This window comes from Pygocentrus nattereri, chromosome 10 (assembly GCF_015220715.1).
Source record: "Pygocentrus nattereri isolate fPygNat1 chromosome 10, fPygNat1.pri, whole genome shotgun sequence".
NCBI classification, from domain to species: Eukaryota; Metazoa; Chordata; class Actinopteri; order Characiformes; family Serrasalmidae; genus Pygocentrus; species Pygocentrus nattereri.
The window spans coordinates 15253911-15273161 of NC_051220.1; the positions used below are offsets into that span (position 1 = coordinate 15253911).

General features: G+C 38.0%; 1 protein-coding gene across 4 annotated transcripts in view; it reads right to left on the reverse strand.

Moving 5' to 3' along the window:
- mdga2a (MAM domain containing glycosylphosphatidylinositol anchor 2a) overlaps positions 1-19251 on the reverse strand; it is a 223814-nt gene that overhangs the window by 142422 nt on the left and 62141 nt on the right. For all 4 annotated transcript variants that reach the window (XM_037542047.1, XM_017713808.2, XM_037542048.1 and 1 more), the window contains exon 2: positions 16420-16559. In XM_037542047.1, coding sequence (XP_037397944.1) covers positions 16420-16559 — 140 coding nt within the window. The remainder of the gene's footprint in view (positions 1-16419; positions 16560-19251) is intronic.

Genomic DNA, 19251 nt, shown 5'->3' on the forward strand with positions numbered 1-19251 from the left:
TAACATGAGTGCACTGCCAAGGATGGTTTGTTTAAGATGAGATGAAGTCAGCATGACTGTATCACTAACAAGGTTAACTACTCTAGTAGTCTTCTGTGATTTTTCCCTGTTAGCTCCTTAGCTCATGGGAAGAGGTAAAGTAGCCTTCTGTACTCATCCAACACAAAACTGTGCTGATTTTGCCTTGCTACCTTTGAATAATACAAGTTTTCAAATGTGTTCCTCTCTGTGCTGCTAACTGTTTGTGCTACTGAATTTTTAGACACCTCACACCAGTTCAATAACTTAAATTAAGTCTACGGCCCTATATGATAATATTTTTTAGGTTGTTATTCTTTCCTTTTCTCACAGTTTACTGAACACTTAACTTTTACAGATGCTTCAACTGAACATTAGTCAATTAGTCAGAATGCAGAGCTCTACTTCTGACACACATAGTGCTGCTTTCATGTTTTAATTCATAGTTAGTGCATGTGTGGATAATGATAAATCATTAGCAGAATGAGTGGAAAACTAAACCTCAAACAGAGAATTATTTTTCAGCACAGGACGGAGAGAGACGGAGAGAGAGAGAGACGGACAGAGAGAGAGAGAGAAAGAGAATGTGAGAGAGATAGAGATGGAGAGGGGGAGAAGAGCAAGCATGAGACAGTGACAGAGACAGCAACAGACAGAGTGAAAGAGAGGTTGAGCTAGAAAGACAAAAAGAGAGAGAGTGTGTAACTTTGTGTACGTGTACGCCAACCAGTCAGACAAGTGGAGCAAATTGCCTATTCAGGCCTGGCTTGGCCTTCTGAGCCCTGAGTGAGACTTCCTGTGTGGGTGACCTACATTACAACAAAACCCCTCTTCATCATCCCCAACGCTGCAAACCCAGAGAGAAGGGAGCAGCTCAGCTCGAGCCCAGAGCCCAGCTAAACAGCTCTCTTCTGGCAAGAGTGGAGGGATAACACGTCTTCCCTCACAGCCGCCAACCTTCAGTCCACCCCAACCATTAACACCTCTCTCTATGACTAATTACAGGCATTTCAGCTGTTCAACATGAAAAGGGGCAGATTTGCTTCTGTGTGGTCCTTGCTCTCTTCATCACAGCGTGCCGGGAGGAGGGAACATCGGAGGGCAACTCTGTCTGGAGCCTAAAAGAGTCATAACCTTTGAAATTGGAAGAATGAAATCCATTTCATGCCTTGCTGAAGACGAAGGGTGGGAGGATTTGTTTACATGCATATCGGCTGTTGGTTAGGAATAACGGTGCATTGGAATTCAGAGGCTTAGATACGCTGGCTTTCTCCGTTAGCCATGAGAGGAGGCGAGGTGAAAGAAAAGAAGCGGTGGCGCTGTGCGCCTGTGTGTTTGGGTAAGCTGCGGATGATGGAGCACAAATAAGAGTTCTTATTTTCTCAAGTGAAAATTGAACACAAGAAAACAGAGCAAAACATCCACAATCCATTAGCAACTTAACGGTTATGATTCAGTGCAACAGATGAGTACACATACATAGTAGGGATGGGAATCACTAAAGGCCCTATGAGATGATATCACAAAGTCACAGTGCGATTTTATTGTTATTGCTGAAGATTTGTTATTTGCTAAGTACTGCAATAAGACATGGCAATGTAACATTACTTTGACTTTCCTTATTTTGTCTAATGAGGTTTAATTTCTTGAAGCAAAAAGGAATTGTCAAATGAACAATGAAACATTAAAAAAGACCACGGACATTTATGCATGTAAAGCCCCTTTCACACTCTGGAAAATTATCAGGATAATTTCATAATGGTAATGTTTGGGTTTTGCTTCATTCACACCTGCTGCCCTTATATGGATTTTACCGGGATGCCCACATTCATACATGCCATGAAAATTCAAGCAAACAAGAGTTGACATTCTCAGCATGAATAGCCAAAAGCTCCTTCATGTCTGATTCATGTACAAAAATAAACTCTCAGGACTTTTTTCCTCTTGTAAAAAAGTAAAAACGTTCTGCTTTGCTGAGTATGCTGTGCCACTTTTGCACTGAAGCAGCCATGCATGCATGCAGGGTAGGTTTTTGCCCTGGCTCTCTATGAATCATATACAAAAAACACTCTTGTGATGTTTTCACCTGCAAAATGAAACAAAAAACTTGACTGTAAAAAAAAAAAAAGATCAGATTTGCCAACTGTAATCTTAATGTCTTTTTTATTTCCAGGTAATGCACTGGATTCTCTTCACACATGAGCCTTCCTGGTAATTTCCCAGATATTTTATGCCTCATGAAGGTAAACTGCCACATCAGCTTTTCCAGGACTTCAACCTTGGCTTGTGTTTACACTTAATCTCTTCCCATTTAATAACCTTTGAAATCCTTGGTAAAAGTTCATGTGCGAAACAGGCTTAACGGAGTCTCTTATCCTCTTAAACCCCAATCTTCCCTGTGTGGGTTGTTGTCGTAGCCCACTCACTTTCACTATTAGACCACATCTACTCATGCCACCACTAGCAGAACACTGATCTCAGCAAAAAACAAGCAAAAACCAAAAAAGCACCAAATTTTGCCATGCTGTTAGTCCACCAATAGCATTACATACATTAAAAGCTAAGCTTTAAACAATAATGGCCCCATCAATGGGAGATCACAAGTTTGATCCCCAGTGATGTCACAGCCATCAATGTCCAAAAGAGCACAACTGGCCTCCTGCTCAGCTCCTCACTCAGCACAATTCTAGTCAATATGAATGTCTGTTAGATTAGTGTTCGTCAACCCTGGTTCTGGAGGCCCACTGCTCTGCATATTTTTAAATGTTTTTCCTGCTACCAACACACCTGATCCAAGTAATCAGCTCATTAACAGCTTTGCTTTTGGGCTAAAGTGGGTATGTTAAAGCAGGACAGTGGGCTTCCAGGACCAGGCTTGAGAAACACTGTCATAGATGATGTGAAAAGCTCTGTAGCTAGATTCAAAAATACGTGGGAGCTGACATTTGGAAGCATAACCTAACCTGTTGAATTTTTCTTGAAAACTGTAAATGACATAATTAATACAAATTAATAAACTGATTTGGAGAGCATGTTGCATTTTGTTGCCATAAGGCAACAGCATGCAACAATGGAGTTACAACTAGTAGTAAAGCAATGGGCTGCAAAAGGACACTGTCACATTCATCAGCCATTTTCTAAAATTACAGAAAAGTATTACCAGACCTGTAAAGATGAAAGAAAAACTTTTGGAATATAACTTGGAATATAAATAAATGGAAAGTAAGAGTGTATTTATTCACTCTCACTGTATGCATTGTAGATTGCAATTCAGTTTCCAAATCCTGTTGCCAACTGATAGGTGGCCCTCCATGCATTATTATTTCTCAGCTTGACACTACTTTGTAGAATTTTTGCTCCCAGCCCAAACATATAGCTGCAGTTTGATATTAAAACTTTCAGAAATGTACTGTGTATATATTAGCAACCTTAGTGCTGTAGAATATACATTTCTATGCTGGTTAAAGGCAGATGCATGTGCAGCAGACTTCCTTCATTTTCTAGATTTTCTATATACATATTCAGTAGTTGACCATCACTGGTACTGTGATACTGAATTATTCAGAATACAACAAAACACTGAAATGACAAGCTCTTGCCAAATAGAGCCGCTGCACCAGCTGGGCCACTTCCCACTAAGAACACAGATGAAGGATAGATCAAAGAAAAAGACCCACTGTCGGATGTCAAAGCACAAATAAACATCCATGAACAGCATGTAAATTTTTTGGGTAATTCTACCACACACAGCGAGATTCAAATGTTAGTGCTTGAGAAAAGACAAGGTACTGAAAATGCAAACGCTACCTGAAGGTGCTTGGTCTTTGAAAACCACCATAAATGTCTTTTTTGGTTATGTTTCATTTTTTTTTGTTATTTTTACTAACTACTACAAACGTTTACGCATTACCATTATTTACATTACTATTTAAGTATGAATCAAAATTTTACTCTCCGAGCACGCTCTGATCTTCTACAGCTGGACTGCTTACTATTCCCTCTTCCAACCTGGTTTCAATTATGAAAATAAAACTGAATATTCCCACAGACTGTGTTAACAGTTTTTTTGCTGATGTTGTACATAATTATGCATACTTTAAGAATACTTCAGAATACTTCATTATGACGTAATGTGTGCGAATAAAGTACATACTGAAAGAGAAGGGATAGGATCAGAAATAGAACACTATCACACATGACCCAAGATCCAAGTAATCCAAAACACATTTACGTCATGCCTTCGACCGTCTCGGACGAAAGACGGGACTCAATCTCCCAGAAAGCTCTGGGAGATCACATGATAGAGCAAGGAGATTCAGACTCTAGCTTGGCAGACTCCAACCTCCAGAATTCTACACAGGATCACATGATGCCACAGCGGTCCTATCAGAGATCGCAATCCCCAGACTATTGACGGTTCGCACCTGTGCCTAGTTAAAATGATGAGGCACTAGAGTGTATATAAACTCAGGCTGAACTTTCTAACATTGTGAAGTATTGTATCTATGCAATCACTGAGCGTTCTACTTCTGTTTTGTTTGCCTTTTCCGTGTATCAACCTGTTTTCGTGCATTTCCCCGATTTAGATTTCTGCCTGACCCTTTTGTATTCTCCCTTCTTGGATCTGACCTGTGCTTGACTATTTTTGCCTGGACTCAACTTCAATTTGTGATGTGCCCTTTCTGGATATTAAAACCTCATATCTTCTTATCCGCAAGCATCTGGTACTCTGTCGCCTCAGCACCATTTAATGATGTTAAAGTCTGGACTCTGGGGAAGTCAGTCCATTGTTTTAAGAAAATCAGCAGTTTCTTTGTTTATATTCTTTACTGTCAATTTAATTTTCCCAAGAAAAGCTTCTTGACAGCTACATGTCCTTTCTCACCCATAATGTTGTCTTATTACAGTGGGAAAATCGACAGAAACACCTGTGGATTTTTTCATATCTGAAGTAAGAGTGCAGATTGATTGTCTCCTTTCTCTCAAAGATGAAAGCTTTAAGTACTGTTTATTTGATGGTGAAAGTTTTCAGGGTCTCTTAGGTCTTGCATGGTGGTAAGGAGTCTCATATTCTCAATATTTTTTGATAATTTTTTCCACTTATTTTCTTTTGATTTTCTCCTTCCTTATGCAATTACCTTGTATCTATTTATTTATTTATTTTTTTTAGAAAATATCTCCTGAAAAAATACCTTGAATATAATGGTCATTTTGATTAGAAATTAAATAAACAAACAGTGTTCTCTGATTTCTGCACAATACCGTATTAACATAATGCAGGGTTAGGATTATTAATGCAGAACTACAATGTTCATATGTGCAATATTCCTGTTTCAAAGTTTTAGCAACTTGATCATCCAGGAACACTTCCAGGAAAAACAACCTCATTAACTAGGCTTAGTCAAGCTCAAACATCATAACTTAATTGTCTAAATAAAAAGAGTGAACTGGTCCAAGACTAACACTGCAGTTTAAATACATTTCTAATACATTTCTATTACTTTAATAATCTGAAATTCAAGTCACATGGCTTATGGAACACTTGCATAGTCATCCATTAGCTTTCTGAAAAATTGGTGGACATAATTTGGAAATAATGCTGTTAATACAAACATGCAAATGTATGATTAAACAGTTATTAAGTTGTTGTAATGTAAAGTGCTACATGAAGAGATCTTCAGCACACATCTTCATCTGAGCGCTCCCTCTAAGAATCTTGAAGGTTGCCAGCTTGCTTTGCCAGCAGTGAGTGGATCAGAGCCACAAAGAGTGTGAGCCAGGCCACTGATGGGAGTTGTGATGTGATGCTCAGAACAGCACGTCAAAGGCAGGCGGCAAGTGTACATACGCAGCACTATTAATAGTCTGCAGCCTCCTCAGTCTGTCATAAAGCAGAGCTGGCCTGCACTTTCTCTGGCCCACTCGCTGTCTGTGAAATGACTCTGCTGAAAGCACAGAGAAAACCAAGGAGCAAAGGCTTGGTGGGTTTATGAAGTTACTGAAGGTTCACCGGAGGGGTACACCACAAAGCAAGCTCAAGACTTCCAGCTTTTAGTTTCTTAACAGGTCACTAAACCAAACAACAAAATCAATTTAATCATAAAAGTTGCAGCTAGTGCCTTTACTTTTTAACAAGGTTTTGTCATACTTTTGCCACTGAAACAGGGAAACAAGCCTGTACTGATTTCTCATTCACATTCTCTAGAATGTAATAGAATGTAATTGGCAGTGGTGAACCCGCAGGCCTTGTAGTGCTTCAGAGAAGGCCTAATGATTTCTGGTAACTAAAACATTGCTGCCATTCAGTGGTATCTAGGCAGATCTAGTCAAATGAGATCTCCTGTTGGATAGTGGGAGTAATAGTAAAGTGTATATATTTATATATATATATAAAAAACAATGTTCATATACTATCTCACACCAAAGCAGTTACAGCTGTTACAGCTGATCTTGGCTGCTGGAGTAAAACTGTGTAAATTAGAGATTTTGCTGAACTATGATTTTAACATCATGTAGGTGAATATCACTTAGCTGAGCCAGCTCTTTAGCATGGCCTATTTTTGTCTCTGTAATTGAGAAAGTGCATCTGCTGAAATACTGCACAGTAACACCATAAATCTGCTCCAGAAATGTGTCTTGTCTTGTCAATGTCTTGCAATAGGCAGCATTGATGAGACTTCAGTGCTGTCCTTCTAGCTTGTTAAGACATTCAAAAGTGCTGGGCTTGTAAAGGAGACAGTGGCAGATGTCACAGGAGTCAGAAAAAAAAACATACATCTTTTACCTTATTGTTGGTGTTACTGTCATGAAATACTGTATGAGACTGGCTAACTCAAATGAAAAACCTAAATACATATTAATGGTTTATAGTCATCAAAAGATCGACCTTTAGTACGGGCATAACAGCACACAAATATTCAGGTTTGATATTTAATGTGTTAAATATCTTGAAACACAATGAACACTATTCTGTTTGAGCTCTGTATTAGATTTAGGACTTGATTTGTAGTCAAATGTTAAAGGGAACTTTTCAAAGCCTGTTGTGCCAGCCCTCTAACAAAATGAACTGCACAAACATTCGCTAGAACTGACAAGCGACCTCAGAAAAAAAAAACAAATCATCTGAGCATGGGTGATTTTATAGCATAAGACCTTCCCAATTTACTCTGATAAAATGTGCCTAGATTCTTAGTCATTGATTAGCTTCAAAACATCATTTACATTTGAAGTATACTTTAATGTTTAACTGATCATATGAACATCAGCAATGTCTGACTCCAGACTGGGGCACACTGACAGGTTTCGAGGTGGGGCTGCAAGGGAAACCGGGTGGGCTGTGCTGCTGTGTTCTTAGAGCTAGCGTATGTGAGGTACCAGAAAATATGGAGAATGACAGAATCACTTTTGCAACTGAGAGGTCTTACAAGGTTGACGATTTTTCTCTACTACCACTCCCATCTTCAATAAGGGAAGGTGTTTCAGATCAGGCAGTGCGTCTTGAGCCTTAACAGTATGAGCCACTGACACAAGCTGAGGAAGAGTTAACACAAGCCACATTTACATGCAGCCTAATAATCCATTAATAATCCAAATTATAGCTCAATCGGAATAGAATACGTATGCACCTCAATCGGAATAGACTACTCCGATTGAGTCCATTCAGAATACAATTTCTGTCCGAATGAACAAGGGGGCAATCCTGTAAATAATGTATTAAATAGAAGAATAACAGACATTCGGATTCAGATTCAGATTCCTTTATCTGAATCTGAATCTGAATGTCTGTTATTGTGTAAATGCCTGTATCCAATTACACTGTAAGTTCATCATGGCAGGAGCAGAAACTGGTCTTCAGAGGAGACAAAGTTTAAGCTTTGGACTTTAAAAGACAGCGAGGGGACTAACGTCCGGCTTATGTTTCTCAGAATATGATGTCTTCCTCTTGCTGCTTCTGCCATAATTTTAAAGCACAAGAGCACCAGCTGGAAACCCGTCTCACTCTGACTGGGACCTCACATGATGCTCGCTGTTACTCTAAGTTGTACTCTACGCATGCGTGTAATTTTGGATTGGATTACTTGTAGTGTGCATGTAAACAGAAAGTTTCCATCAGACTGTTAAGTAGATTGGGCATATAAACACCCCAGTCTAAATCTGTAATCAGAATGTATTCAATCAGATTGTCAAAAATCTTTGCATGTAAACATAGCCACAGTGCCAGAAAAATAAAAACAGCGAGCAGTAGAGGCATCCAAATGGTACAATTCCATAAAAGCGTGACAGCCAGCTTATAATTATCTGTTCAGCAGATCCATATTCAATATAACTTAAATGCACTGAATTCCAAATTAATTAAGTGGTTTTCTTTGAAGTTTCATTCAGTTTGACATCAAATGACCACATCACTGGTCAGCCAGGGTTTGCTGCAGTGGCTTCTTCTGCTCTGCAAGCTGTTCATAGCACTTACCAGTTTTACATCCTATTCAGTTCCCTCTCAAATTCATGTTCCCCTTAATAAATCGACTGCTCAGTTGCGAACTAACTGAACAGAAATCAACGGCAAGCAAGAATGGAACTACAGAAAGCAGAAAAAAGTTTGAAAAGGTTGTACGGATGAATGGTTGACACAGTCGGTCATTTAACCTTTCCTGAACTGTTTTACACTCTGTAGTTCCAGTGTTGCTTGTCGTTGATGTCTGTTCAGTTAGTGCACGTGCCCAAGGGTCCAAGTTGTGAACGGAAACATGAATCAGATGCAACATTGGTAGCTTCATGGAGACTCGCGTGAATTCTCAATTGGTCCAACATCTTTATTACAAAATTATCTTAGATTAACTGGGTTATTTACAGTTGTTACAGACAGCTGGCATATCGCAGCCATGTGTAGTGGTTCTGGGAGTATTTAGCTTAGTGCATGAGTGTGGTTATCAGCTCACTCCAGGGTCCTATGCTTTCATATTTTTAACCAGAGCACAAGTAGGGCGCCATCAGAAGGCAGTTGTGTGACTGATTTGCATACCATGACGTGCCTTGGTACATCTGTACAAAGTTCAACCAGAGTGTGCTGCAATGGCGGAACTGACCATGATAAAAATGATATTTTTATAGTTTAGAAAGATGTTATCACATTTTAAGCATGGCTGGTACATTTTATTATTACAGAGCAGTCCATTTCAGCTGTTAATGCCTCAAGGTGTAGCTACTCTTTAAGAAACGCACCCCATTTGCAGTGTTACTATACAATATGTGGCCAAAATATTATGTGGACACATAATACTTATTGAGTATTTATAATAATTAATAATACTTATTGCGTTTTGTTCTACGAACAGAGGGTAATCCTGTGACACTTAGGAAAGTGTCAGGAAAGGGTTACCTACTGGAATGCATAGTGCCAGTAAATGTTTGGTGGAGGTATACAGAAATTTGAGACAATTATATGCTTCCAAATTTTTGGCAACAGTCTGGGCAAGGCCCTTTCCTGTTCCACAAATTACAAAAAACACACATAAAAGAGTGGAGGCTGTTACAACCATGGAGGACATGCAACGTCATATTAAAGTCCATGGTTTTGTAATGTAATGTCCTACAAGCTCAAGTAAGTGTAATGGTCATTTGTCTGCATACTTTTGGCCATATAGTGTAGCCTTTGTTGACCCCAACTCGAGCCTGAGGGGGCCTGAGAAAATATCAACCTCTCTCTCTCGTAACATCCATCCATTCATTTTCTAAGCCGCTTCTCCATCAGGGTCGCGGGGGGGTGCTGGAGCCTATCAGCAGTCTTCGGGCGGAAGGCAGGATACACCCTGGACAGGTCGCCAGTCCATCGCAGGGCAGATAGACAGACACAGACAGTCACTCACACACCTACACCTAGGGGCAATTTAGCATGTCCAATTGGCCTGACTGCATGTCTTTTGGACTGTGGGAGGAAACCCACGTAGACACGGGGAGAACAGAAAGGACCCTGGTCACCCAGCCGGGGAATCGAACCCAGGCCCTCCTTGCTGTGAGGCACCATGCCACCGTGCCGCCCTCTCTCGTAACATTACAGTCTATAGCTGCATTAAGAACAGCTCTAGAGTTTGAGTAAGTGAATGTGCCGCTTAATGAAACCACGGATTATGTTTTAGGTTGGTTAAAAGGTCACAGCAGATCTTTCCTCTTGCTTATGAAGCATATCTGAAGTGTGTTAAACATTTCTCCAAGTAGCAGCTATGGAGAGCAGCTTTAGTAAAGCAGGCCTAACAGCTGCTCAGATAAGAGTAGATGCTATTCTCAGCCACATACAGTCAGCAATTCCACAAAAATATACTGATAAAATTGTTAGTGAATTACAAATGTGTAAGATAACAGTTTATCCCAGCACAACATTTTCTTCTACACAAAGCACTTACTAACAAAGCGAAACACTGCAGAACTAACTATGTCTGTGTTAATTTTCCTCTAATTTCTCGCTAGAATGTGTTAGCAGGTTCAGGTCGGGTTTAGCAGTACCAGTCACGTCCAGCCAGGTCTCAAAGTTGTCGATGTGAGCCAAGTTTGGGCTTCAATTTCACATCTACACAGATTTCTAATACTCTGGCATCTTTTATCAAGGGGTCCACTGTGTGATTTAATTTATCATATAACCACCAGCATAATGGGTGCATGGGTGCATGCATTCTTTGCGCCCTACTTTTTCCGTTAATGTGAAACAGCAGAGACCAAGTTAAAGTTTTTCTTGCGCTTTCATTCTTTTGTCTACTGCCACCACCTCTTCTTGTTTTCTTGTAGCAGGAAATTAGAGAAATACTAGCTGTCATACCCTATTCATGTCAAAGTATGATGGGCTGTGTATATTTGTAGAGGTCTTGCCTGCACCAGGCTTCTACTGGTATGTTAGTCAACTAGTTGGAGTCTGTCTGATTTGCGTCACCCTTCTTTCGCCTCTTCTCAATGGGCCGTTTTTCATTCACTGGCCCATTATTACCTGGATATCATCTGTGCAGTGGACCATTTCAGATGCGCTGATACAAGCATGCCAAGCACCCATTTTTTAAACCCCATTCAAAGACACTTTAAATCTTTTTTCCTTTCCTAATCTCCATCACAACTCACATACTACCACGTCTCAACTGTCTACAGCTATAAAAATCCTTCTTTAACTCCTCTCACTGAGGGGTATTTAACGAGAGAAAGTAGGGATCATAGCCTTCACTTGGCTTCACCTTGTCAGTCTATTTCAAGGAAAGGGCATGTGTGCTTTATATTATAAAAGGGACATATTTTATACCTGCGTTCATTGACTGTCTCAGTCAAAATTGAGGGATAAGAGGTGTGGACCTTCTGCGGTGCTCGAGAGCTCGTACAGCTCTATCACAGCACAGTACAATAAGATCACAAATGTTTTATGATTGTTTACAGTAAAAGACTATATAGAATCCTAAAGCAAGTGCCATGTAACAAAATAAAAACTGAATGTTAGATTAAATATTCAGTGTCCTATGTCCTCGTCTCATTAAAACATTACCCAGGTTTTATAAGGTAAAGTCTTAAAGAGGTAAAGTTCTTATACAATTTACTGCTGGGGTGGCTCGTTGACTGAATGTTTCCTGTAAGCTCAATCATTCTTGCTATGTTGGCTTTTCATCATAAGCTTTCTCATGGTAAGTTTCTCCAACTTGAACAAAGAGAACTATGTTTGTAAAATCTCAGTGGGTGGAACAACCAATATTAGCCTTGTGATGGGTGATGACACTGCTCACATACTAGCTAAGATCAGCTTACTTCCAGAAAGTAGAATGTTTTCAAAATGCATCAACCTTTTACTGAAACTGGACTCTGGAAGTTATTCACAGGACATACTTCGTACATGCATACTGTGCCCGCTACAGCAAGATTAAATTACTTGAAAAGAAAACATGGATTTGGGTTCCTGGCTTTTAATGCAGAAACCCTGTAATTACCTTTGAAAGTAACTTTTGTTTACATGTTTATGCCACGGAGATAATGTTCTTTTGCAAGAATGGTAATTATGTTACCATCAAGCAAAAGGTCTCTAGATTACAAAAAGACATCTGAAGCTTTTACCAGATATTTAAGAAAGATATTCTTTACTTTGGATGTAAAAAAAATCTTTAAGTAAAGACATAAAATTAAAAGCTGTCTCTGAATTATGATGTTGCCATAAATTACATGACTGTTTTACACTGTTCTGTCCATCAGAGATAATGGCAGAACAGCGAAAGTAAGAGCGACCATGTTTGTTTGAGTGAAGGGCAAGACACTTGCTCAATGTGATGCAAAATCAAGCAGGAAATCTGAACAGCCTGATGAATCACATGCCTTCCTATGAATGAATTAACATGATTTTCCCCTAAATCATCAAGGCTGTCAATTTGTACGGTCTTAGCATTCATGACTGCTCTAGTCTGCTCAAGACTGCTAACTGGCTGTCTAAAATGTATTCTCAAAATATGATATCTTGCTATCTATGATAGCTTCTCAATGAGCTTGCTTACAATTTGCATTAATGTGTCCTGATCGTATCTGGATAAAATCTTTTTACGCATGTTTTCACTAAAATCTGTTGCCAGTGTGACATTCTGTGTATAAAGCATGCCAGCATACATAGATTTTTATCACTTTTTTCCCTGTTATTTGTGATATAAATTGACAGGCTTGGCTTGGATAAATTCATTGGCCTGGAGTTCAGGGGACTTACTTACTTCAGCCTTGCATATCCTCCATCTTTTGTTTCGTTGTTTATTATCTCACCTGCCAGCATTCCGGCTCACGCGTTTGTATACAGATACCAAAAACACATTCAGTTTACACTTGTGTTAAATGCGGTCAAGATCTGTCTCTGACCACCTCCAAATGTGATTTGAGCGATCTGACCGTAATCTGGTCACAGTGTTTACTGGGGGTGTTTACACCTGGCTGTTCATGCAGTCAAATGAAATCCAAGCATGATCCGATCAGCAAAAATATGTTCACGCAAGGTATAAACAGGCCCAAATAGTAGTGTGGTATCTGTTTCTGTCAACATTTCTGTATTTCCTGTAACTCACCTTTAATTCATGTTTAAAATATGTCCACTTTCAGTTTGTTAAAGGAGGTATCAGTAAATGTGAAATGAAAAACATTTTAGTAATATGCAGTCGTAATGAACATACACTTTGCTCTTTGTTCTAGAACCAGATTTTCTCCATCTATATATTTGTGAATTTATTTTGGCTCATCTGGGTAAAGAGCAACAAACTCAATCTACTCTTTAACCCTAGTATAGAGAAAAAAAATCCATTTAAATTCAAATTGCACAGTGATTTTAAATCTGTCAATTCATTCTTTTTAATTTTGACTGAAAGTTCAGACAAGGCTAATATGTGTTTCCATATGCTACAAAGACAGAATCTATATTTTCAAAAGTGCTAGTGACTTTCTGACTTTCAGAAACCTCTGAAATGAGTGCACCTCAGTTGAGTGTACTATAGCGCTAGGGCAGAAAACTATGGCAGTGTTAAAACTGACAACCAGTGAGTTCCAAGTCACTGGGTTTAAAACTGCAAAGGAAGAAAGTTAGCAATTAGCTTATTAACTCTTACATCATTATATCATTATATATTATAATATATATTGATATATATAATATATAATATATATATTTTATCATCACAAATGTGGGGCAGTCAGGGGCTGGAAGTTATTTAACCAGTCCTGTGACTGGAAGGCCGCTGGTTCGATCCCTAGAGCTGACAGTACGTGACTGAGGTGTCCTTGAGCAAGGTACCTAACCCCTAACTGCTCCCCAGGTGCTGTGGATAGGGCTGTCCACTGCTCTGGACAAGTGTGCTCACTGCCCCCTAGTGTGTGTGTGTGTGTGTGTGTGTGTGTGTGTGTGTGTGTGTGTGTCTGTGTGCTCACTAGTGTGTATGTGGTGTTTCACATCACAGATGGGTTAAATGCAGAGGTGAAATTTCGACATTGTGGGACTAATAAGGGTCATTTAATCTTAAATTACCACTGAACAGCTTCACTGACAAGTCACCATAAAGTAGCCAATATATACATATATTTTTGCTAAAATAATTACTGTATAAAGTACATGTGACTTTATTACAATATGTTAAAATATATTTCTAACAAAAAATCTACATGAACAATTGTTTTATAATAAAAATATAGCATGAATATGTTTCACATGAAAAAGTAAAACACATTAATGTTAATTTTGCTTAGATGTATTACAATTATTCATTTTTACACAAAAAACGCTGAATTTAAGCTGACAAGAAAAAAGTGGTTTTGTATGCGTTTTAGTCATGCTGTAACAAAATCTACCCCCACTGTAGAAATGTATTAATGTTGAAATATTTTCATGTAATAACTTACTGAGAGCCTGCTTTCATCAGTATTATACCCTTCAGATACCTGGTTCTTATCAACAGCACTATAAACAATTGAGTCAGCAAGTTTCTCTAAAACAGAGCATTTCATCTCATATCACTCTGAATCTTAACCATTTAACTATGCAGAAATAAATCACTGCTGTCACAAAAAAGCAGTTTTTAAAGGAAAAACATCCTTAAAGTTAAATGGAAGTTAATGTAACCAGATTTTGACCATTTTCATTTGTCCATTCGGCACAAACTTTTCACATAATATAAACATTTTTTCAAATTATATATATAAAAAAAGCAGACATAAGGTTTTGTTTTAACAGCAATGATATAAAAATGGTGGAATTACCCTTTAAGTATATAATATATATATTAAGAAATATATAATTTAAGTTGCATCAAGTATATTTCTGTAAGTAAAAAAAAAACGTCTACAAAGAGTTGTATGATTTGGAGGGTCAGTGTCCAGGATAGTTTTGTGGTTCCCCTAAACCTGAGTTGTGAACGTCTGGTCGAGTGCATTCATGTCATATGCATAAGGGATAAGCCCTTTAAACAATTAAATTAGGGAACATCTTTGCTAATATTTGGATTTTTAGACGCTTAGTCTGAGTGTGAGGAATTCTCACTGTGTCAGCCTTAGACTCCTGGGAGATTCATGGCATGCTTCTGCAGTTGTGCACATTCAGTGATTTCCCTTGTGGCCATCACTTTTTCTAAATTTGCTTCGTGGGACTACACTGCAAACGCTGCAGTAACACCTAAACAAGAGGTGCAAAGAACTACCAATCTAAAAAGACATGCAGGCAATGGTACAGATTGACTCCCTACAAGGCATGAGGAGTAGAGGGGATTTCAAGAATAAGAACACATAAGCACGAAAACAGAGAGAACTGTGGTAAAGTTTTCTTTACTTTGAGAGCTTTTTGACAGTATTTGATCAAACATTGTTTAATGCATTGTATATCATACAGTGGAAACACAGGGAAACTGGAAAAGTGAAATCCCAAACTGTTGTTTTGATGCATACTCTTGGAATAAAAGACAATGTAACATTGAAAAGAGGCAAAATGTACAGAATGTGTTTAATCTATCTATCTATCTATCTATCTATCTATCTATCTATCTATATGCTTCACACAGTATAATAAAAGCCTTTTATTATATACATTTCTAATTTTCTAAAGAGAATCAGTTGGTTATTTAGATAACATGACATCTATAAAAGTGGAATCTGGTGGTTGGGGATACATTTTGGGGATTTCTCTCTTTCAAAATATTTCCTCAATGGCACTTATTTTTGGACAGTCTTAATAGTAGTCATATTTTCACTGGATTTTTTGTTTTCAGGCTGGGTAGTGGACCTTTAGTATTCCAGCTAGCACATTGTTTATGACAGGATAGCACTGCAACCTTTACAGTGAGCTGTGAAGGTGCTCAGACCAATGACAGAGTATAAACATCAAATAAAGCATGAGATCGAAGTGTGACAGACTGTGTGAAACCAGAGCTACTTTGCATATTTAAAACACCTCTGATGAAACTACAACTCATTTGACTACAATGCACTGATTGTATTTCAAAAATTTGTCCATGATACTAATATTGTGTGTGATGAATATTGCGCTGTACCTCATTTTTGAATATTGGCTCATCGACTGGCTTTAAAGCGCAATGACTTAGGCATAATTATGCTATGGTAAAGAAATAGTAGCAGCTTTCAAATACAGTGCCATTACGCTCATGTACATCATTAAACAACGACAGATTAGACAAAAACAAAATAATAATAATCAGCTGTTTGCTTATGGCATGCTTGAAGGAAAATTCTGTTGATTCCAACAGAGCATCAGATCATATGAAATATAAAGTGGTACTGAAAAAAACAAATGGAAATTATAATTATAATTATTTTACTATGTAATCCACCCCAACAACAAGGCCAACGGATAGAACTATGAACTACCTCAGGCCAATGACCAAAGCGCTGCGGATCAGTCACCAAAGAGAGGCTCACCTGTGGCCGTGGATGCCCTGAGACCAGGCAGACCAGCTCCAGTGTCTCACCCTCCCGGATCGTATAAACCCTCTCACTGTACCGCTCGTCCTCCACGTTGCATGCGTGGCCAGAGTGGATGATGCGAACAGCTGGAGGAGCTTTACAGACAGGAGAAGGCGAAGAAAAACAAAAAAGAAGTAAGATAACCACCTAAAGGTGGTCAATGTGGCAAAAATAACAGTCATTCCTGAACACATTTTCACAATATATAATAAGGGATCACATTATTTAACTTCAACAAGTTGGCACAATAAAACTTCAAATGCACCTGATAAACAGTGCTGGCAAATGTATAAGAGAGTACCAGAAACTACAAGTACAATTATTATTTCTATCTACCTTTCTTATGAAGTAAAAGTTATTCATTTTTCAGGACAGAATGCTTAGTAGACCAGATATAAAATACATGAGTCTCCAAATAAAGAGTTCAAAAAATTTTCAAAGATAAAGAGAAAGTGGGACTCTTCACACCCACTAAAACTGTCACCATCAGATAAATGGTAATAAAGCTGTTAAATCTCTGACAGGGAGAAAATCATGTCCCAATTTTGTTTCAGATCTAAACGGTCTGTTTTTGTCCATCGTTCCACTGTGAGAAGACAACTCAACACTGAATTTAAAAGGACATGCAGATGTCAAGAAGATCTTAGAAAAGGAAAAATCAAACAAAGAAGCTGTTGGGGTTCTCAAAACAATGGACTGACCACTTCAGAGTCCAGACCCTAACATCATTAAATGAGTTTGGGATTACTTGGATTGTGAGAACCAGAAAATCCAACCAACTTCTAGGGTTGAACTTTGAAAGTGTATTAAAATATCCCTGCAGATTTCTTTGAAAACCTGGAATCACATTGAAAGTAATTTGGAAGCTATAATAAAGGCTGGACACACTAAACACTAAAAAAAAAACATACGATATTTAGTCACTGAGGCTTCTGTGCAATTTTCTGTAATGTTTTATGCTTTTTCTAATACTGAATAATAAAAAGCTTGTACCTGTATGACAGTCCGGACAAGAGATTAAATAAATAAAATCTGGGTCTACGGCTTTGGCATGGTACTCTAATTCTGAGTGAAATTCTGAGAAAGTTGACAGTTGCTAACAGTTTTATGTGGTGGGAGCGTTGGTGATAAGATAAGATAATCCTTTATTAGTCCCACAGCGGGGAAATTCACAGTATTACAGCAACAGAGTAATAGAAGTAAGGCACTCAGTAATAGAATGGGAAACAGTATAAACATTATAAACATTATAAATAATAAAAATTAAATTTAAATCTCTAGACTATTTACAACAAAATAATAATAATATAGAATTTACAACAAAATAATAATAATATATAATAATAATAATTTTTTAAAAAGTTGCATAAGATCTGTATTGCACTTATGAACATATTGCACAATGAAAAATATTTACATTCTGAATATAAGTGTATATTGTATGTGTGTGTGGTCTACTGGGAACAATAGCGCTCCTTCACACACTTGGGGTGAAGAAGCTGGTGACTGAAGGTGGTTGGAGTTGTTGGTGGGAGTGTTGGTGGGAGCAGGTGATGATATTATTAGTTAATATTATTTTCCCCACACGCTATTATGTAGTGATGCAATTAAACCTCAGAAGATGTTTTAAAGGCGGACAAAAATCTTGCACATAATGGCTGTTTGGACAGAAAGTTTGATGGAAGATTACAGGAAACAAAGAAATATTAAATGTGTTTTAAATGGTAAATTGTGCTTAATATGACCAGGGACATGAACTAACAAGGTAACAAGGAAAAGAAAGTTTTCAACTACTTGTTACTATGCACTTTAGGCAAATAAGTAAGTAAGTAAGTAGGTAAGTAAATAAGTAAGTAAGTAAATAAATAAATAAATAAATAAAGAGTTTTCTACAACCCTATTTTATGATTCATGCAGTTAAAATCTAGAAGTACAATTTTATTTGGAATGAGTATGACTACATGTTTTTTAGTACTTGCCGATAACGACACCATTATAAGTAACCTACTTATATAAAGCAGTTGTTATAGCAAATGAGTACAATTTACCTCAACAGTTAAATCATAAAAATCTATCTGCATTAGCTAATATTAGCTGTGTTACACTGGATTGAGTAGTGTAGAAGAATAGGTCATCTTCCACATCAGAAAACCATTTCTGTATAGCTGTAAGCAAAGTATGTTTCATAGATGTTTGATTTTAGTAATCTCAAACTCTACGTTTGAACAGACCATCGTGTGTAGACAATGTCCTCGACTTACAGCGTGTGAAAACACTCAGGCCGAATGAAACGCAGCTCCTAACTTTTCCAACAGACTTTCTAATACAGCTGTTTCCTTTTGCTTTCTGAATACCAAGCAAAAACGCTGAGAAACTAAACTAACGCTATAGCAGCTTTGCTAACTTGTGCCACAATGTGCACTACAAGTAAGTTCAGATGGTGACGTATATGGTAGAACACTTGGGTCTCTCTACATTCTAATATAGAATTTAAAAGAATTAAACCAAGAAAACATTTCTTGCTATATCTTGCAACTCTATTCAGTCAAACAGAGTAAAGTTTACATATACAGACTTGGTAGCAAAGTTTTTTGCCTCTGTTTTGTTAGCTTATATGTCTCCACTCAAATTGGGGAAGTGGCTGAAATTGCACAGTGTCTGTTTGGAGGGGCTGTACCAAGGTAGTATGTTTAAAGAGATCAACGACTATGCGTCCAACTGCCACACTATGCAAGTGAACAAGTTTACTGCCAGCTCGAGGAGTTTATTTATTAGTGCAGCAGGGTA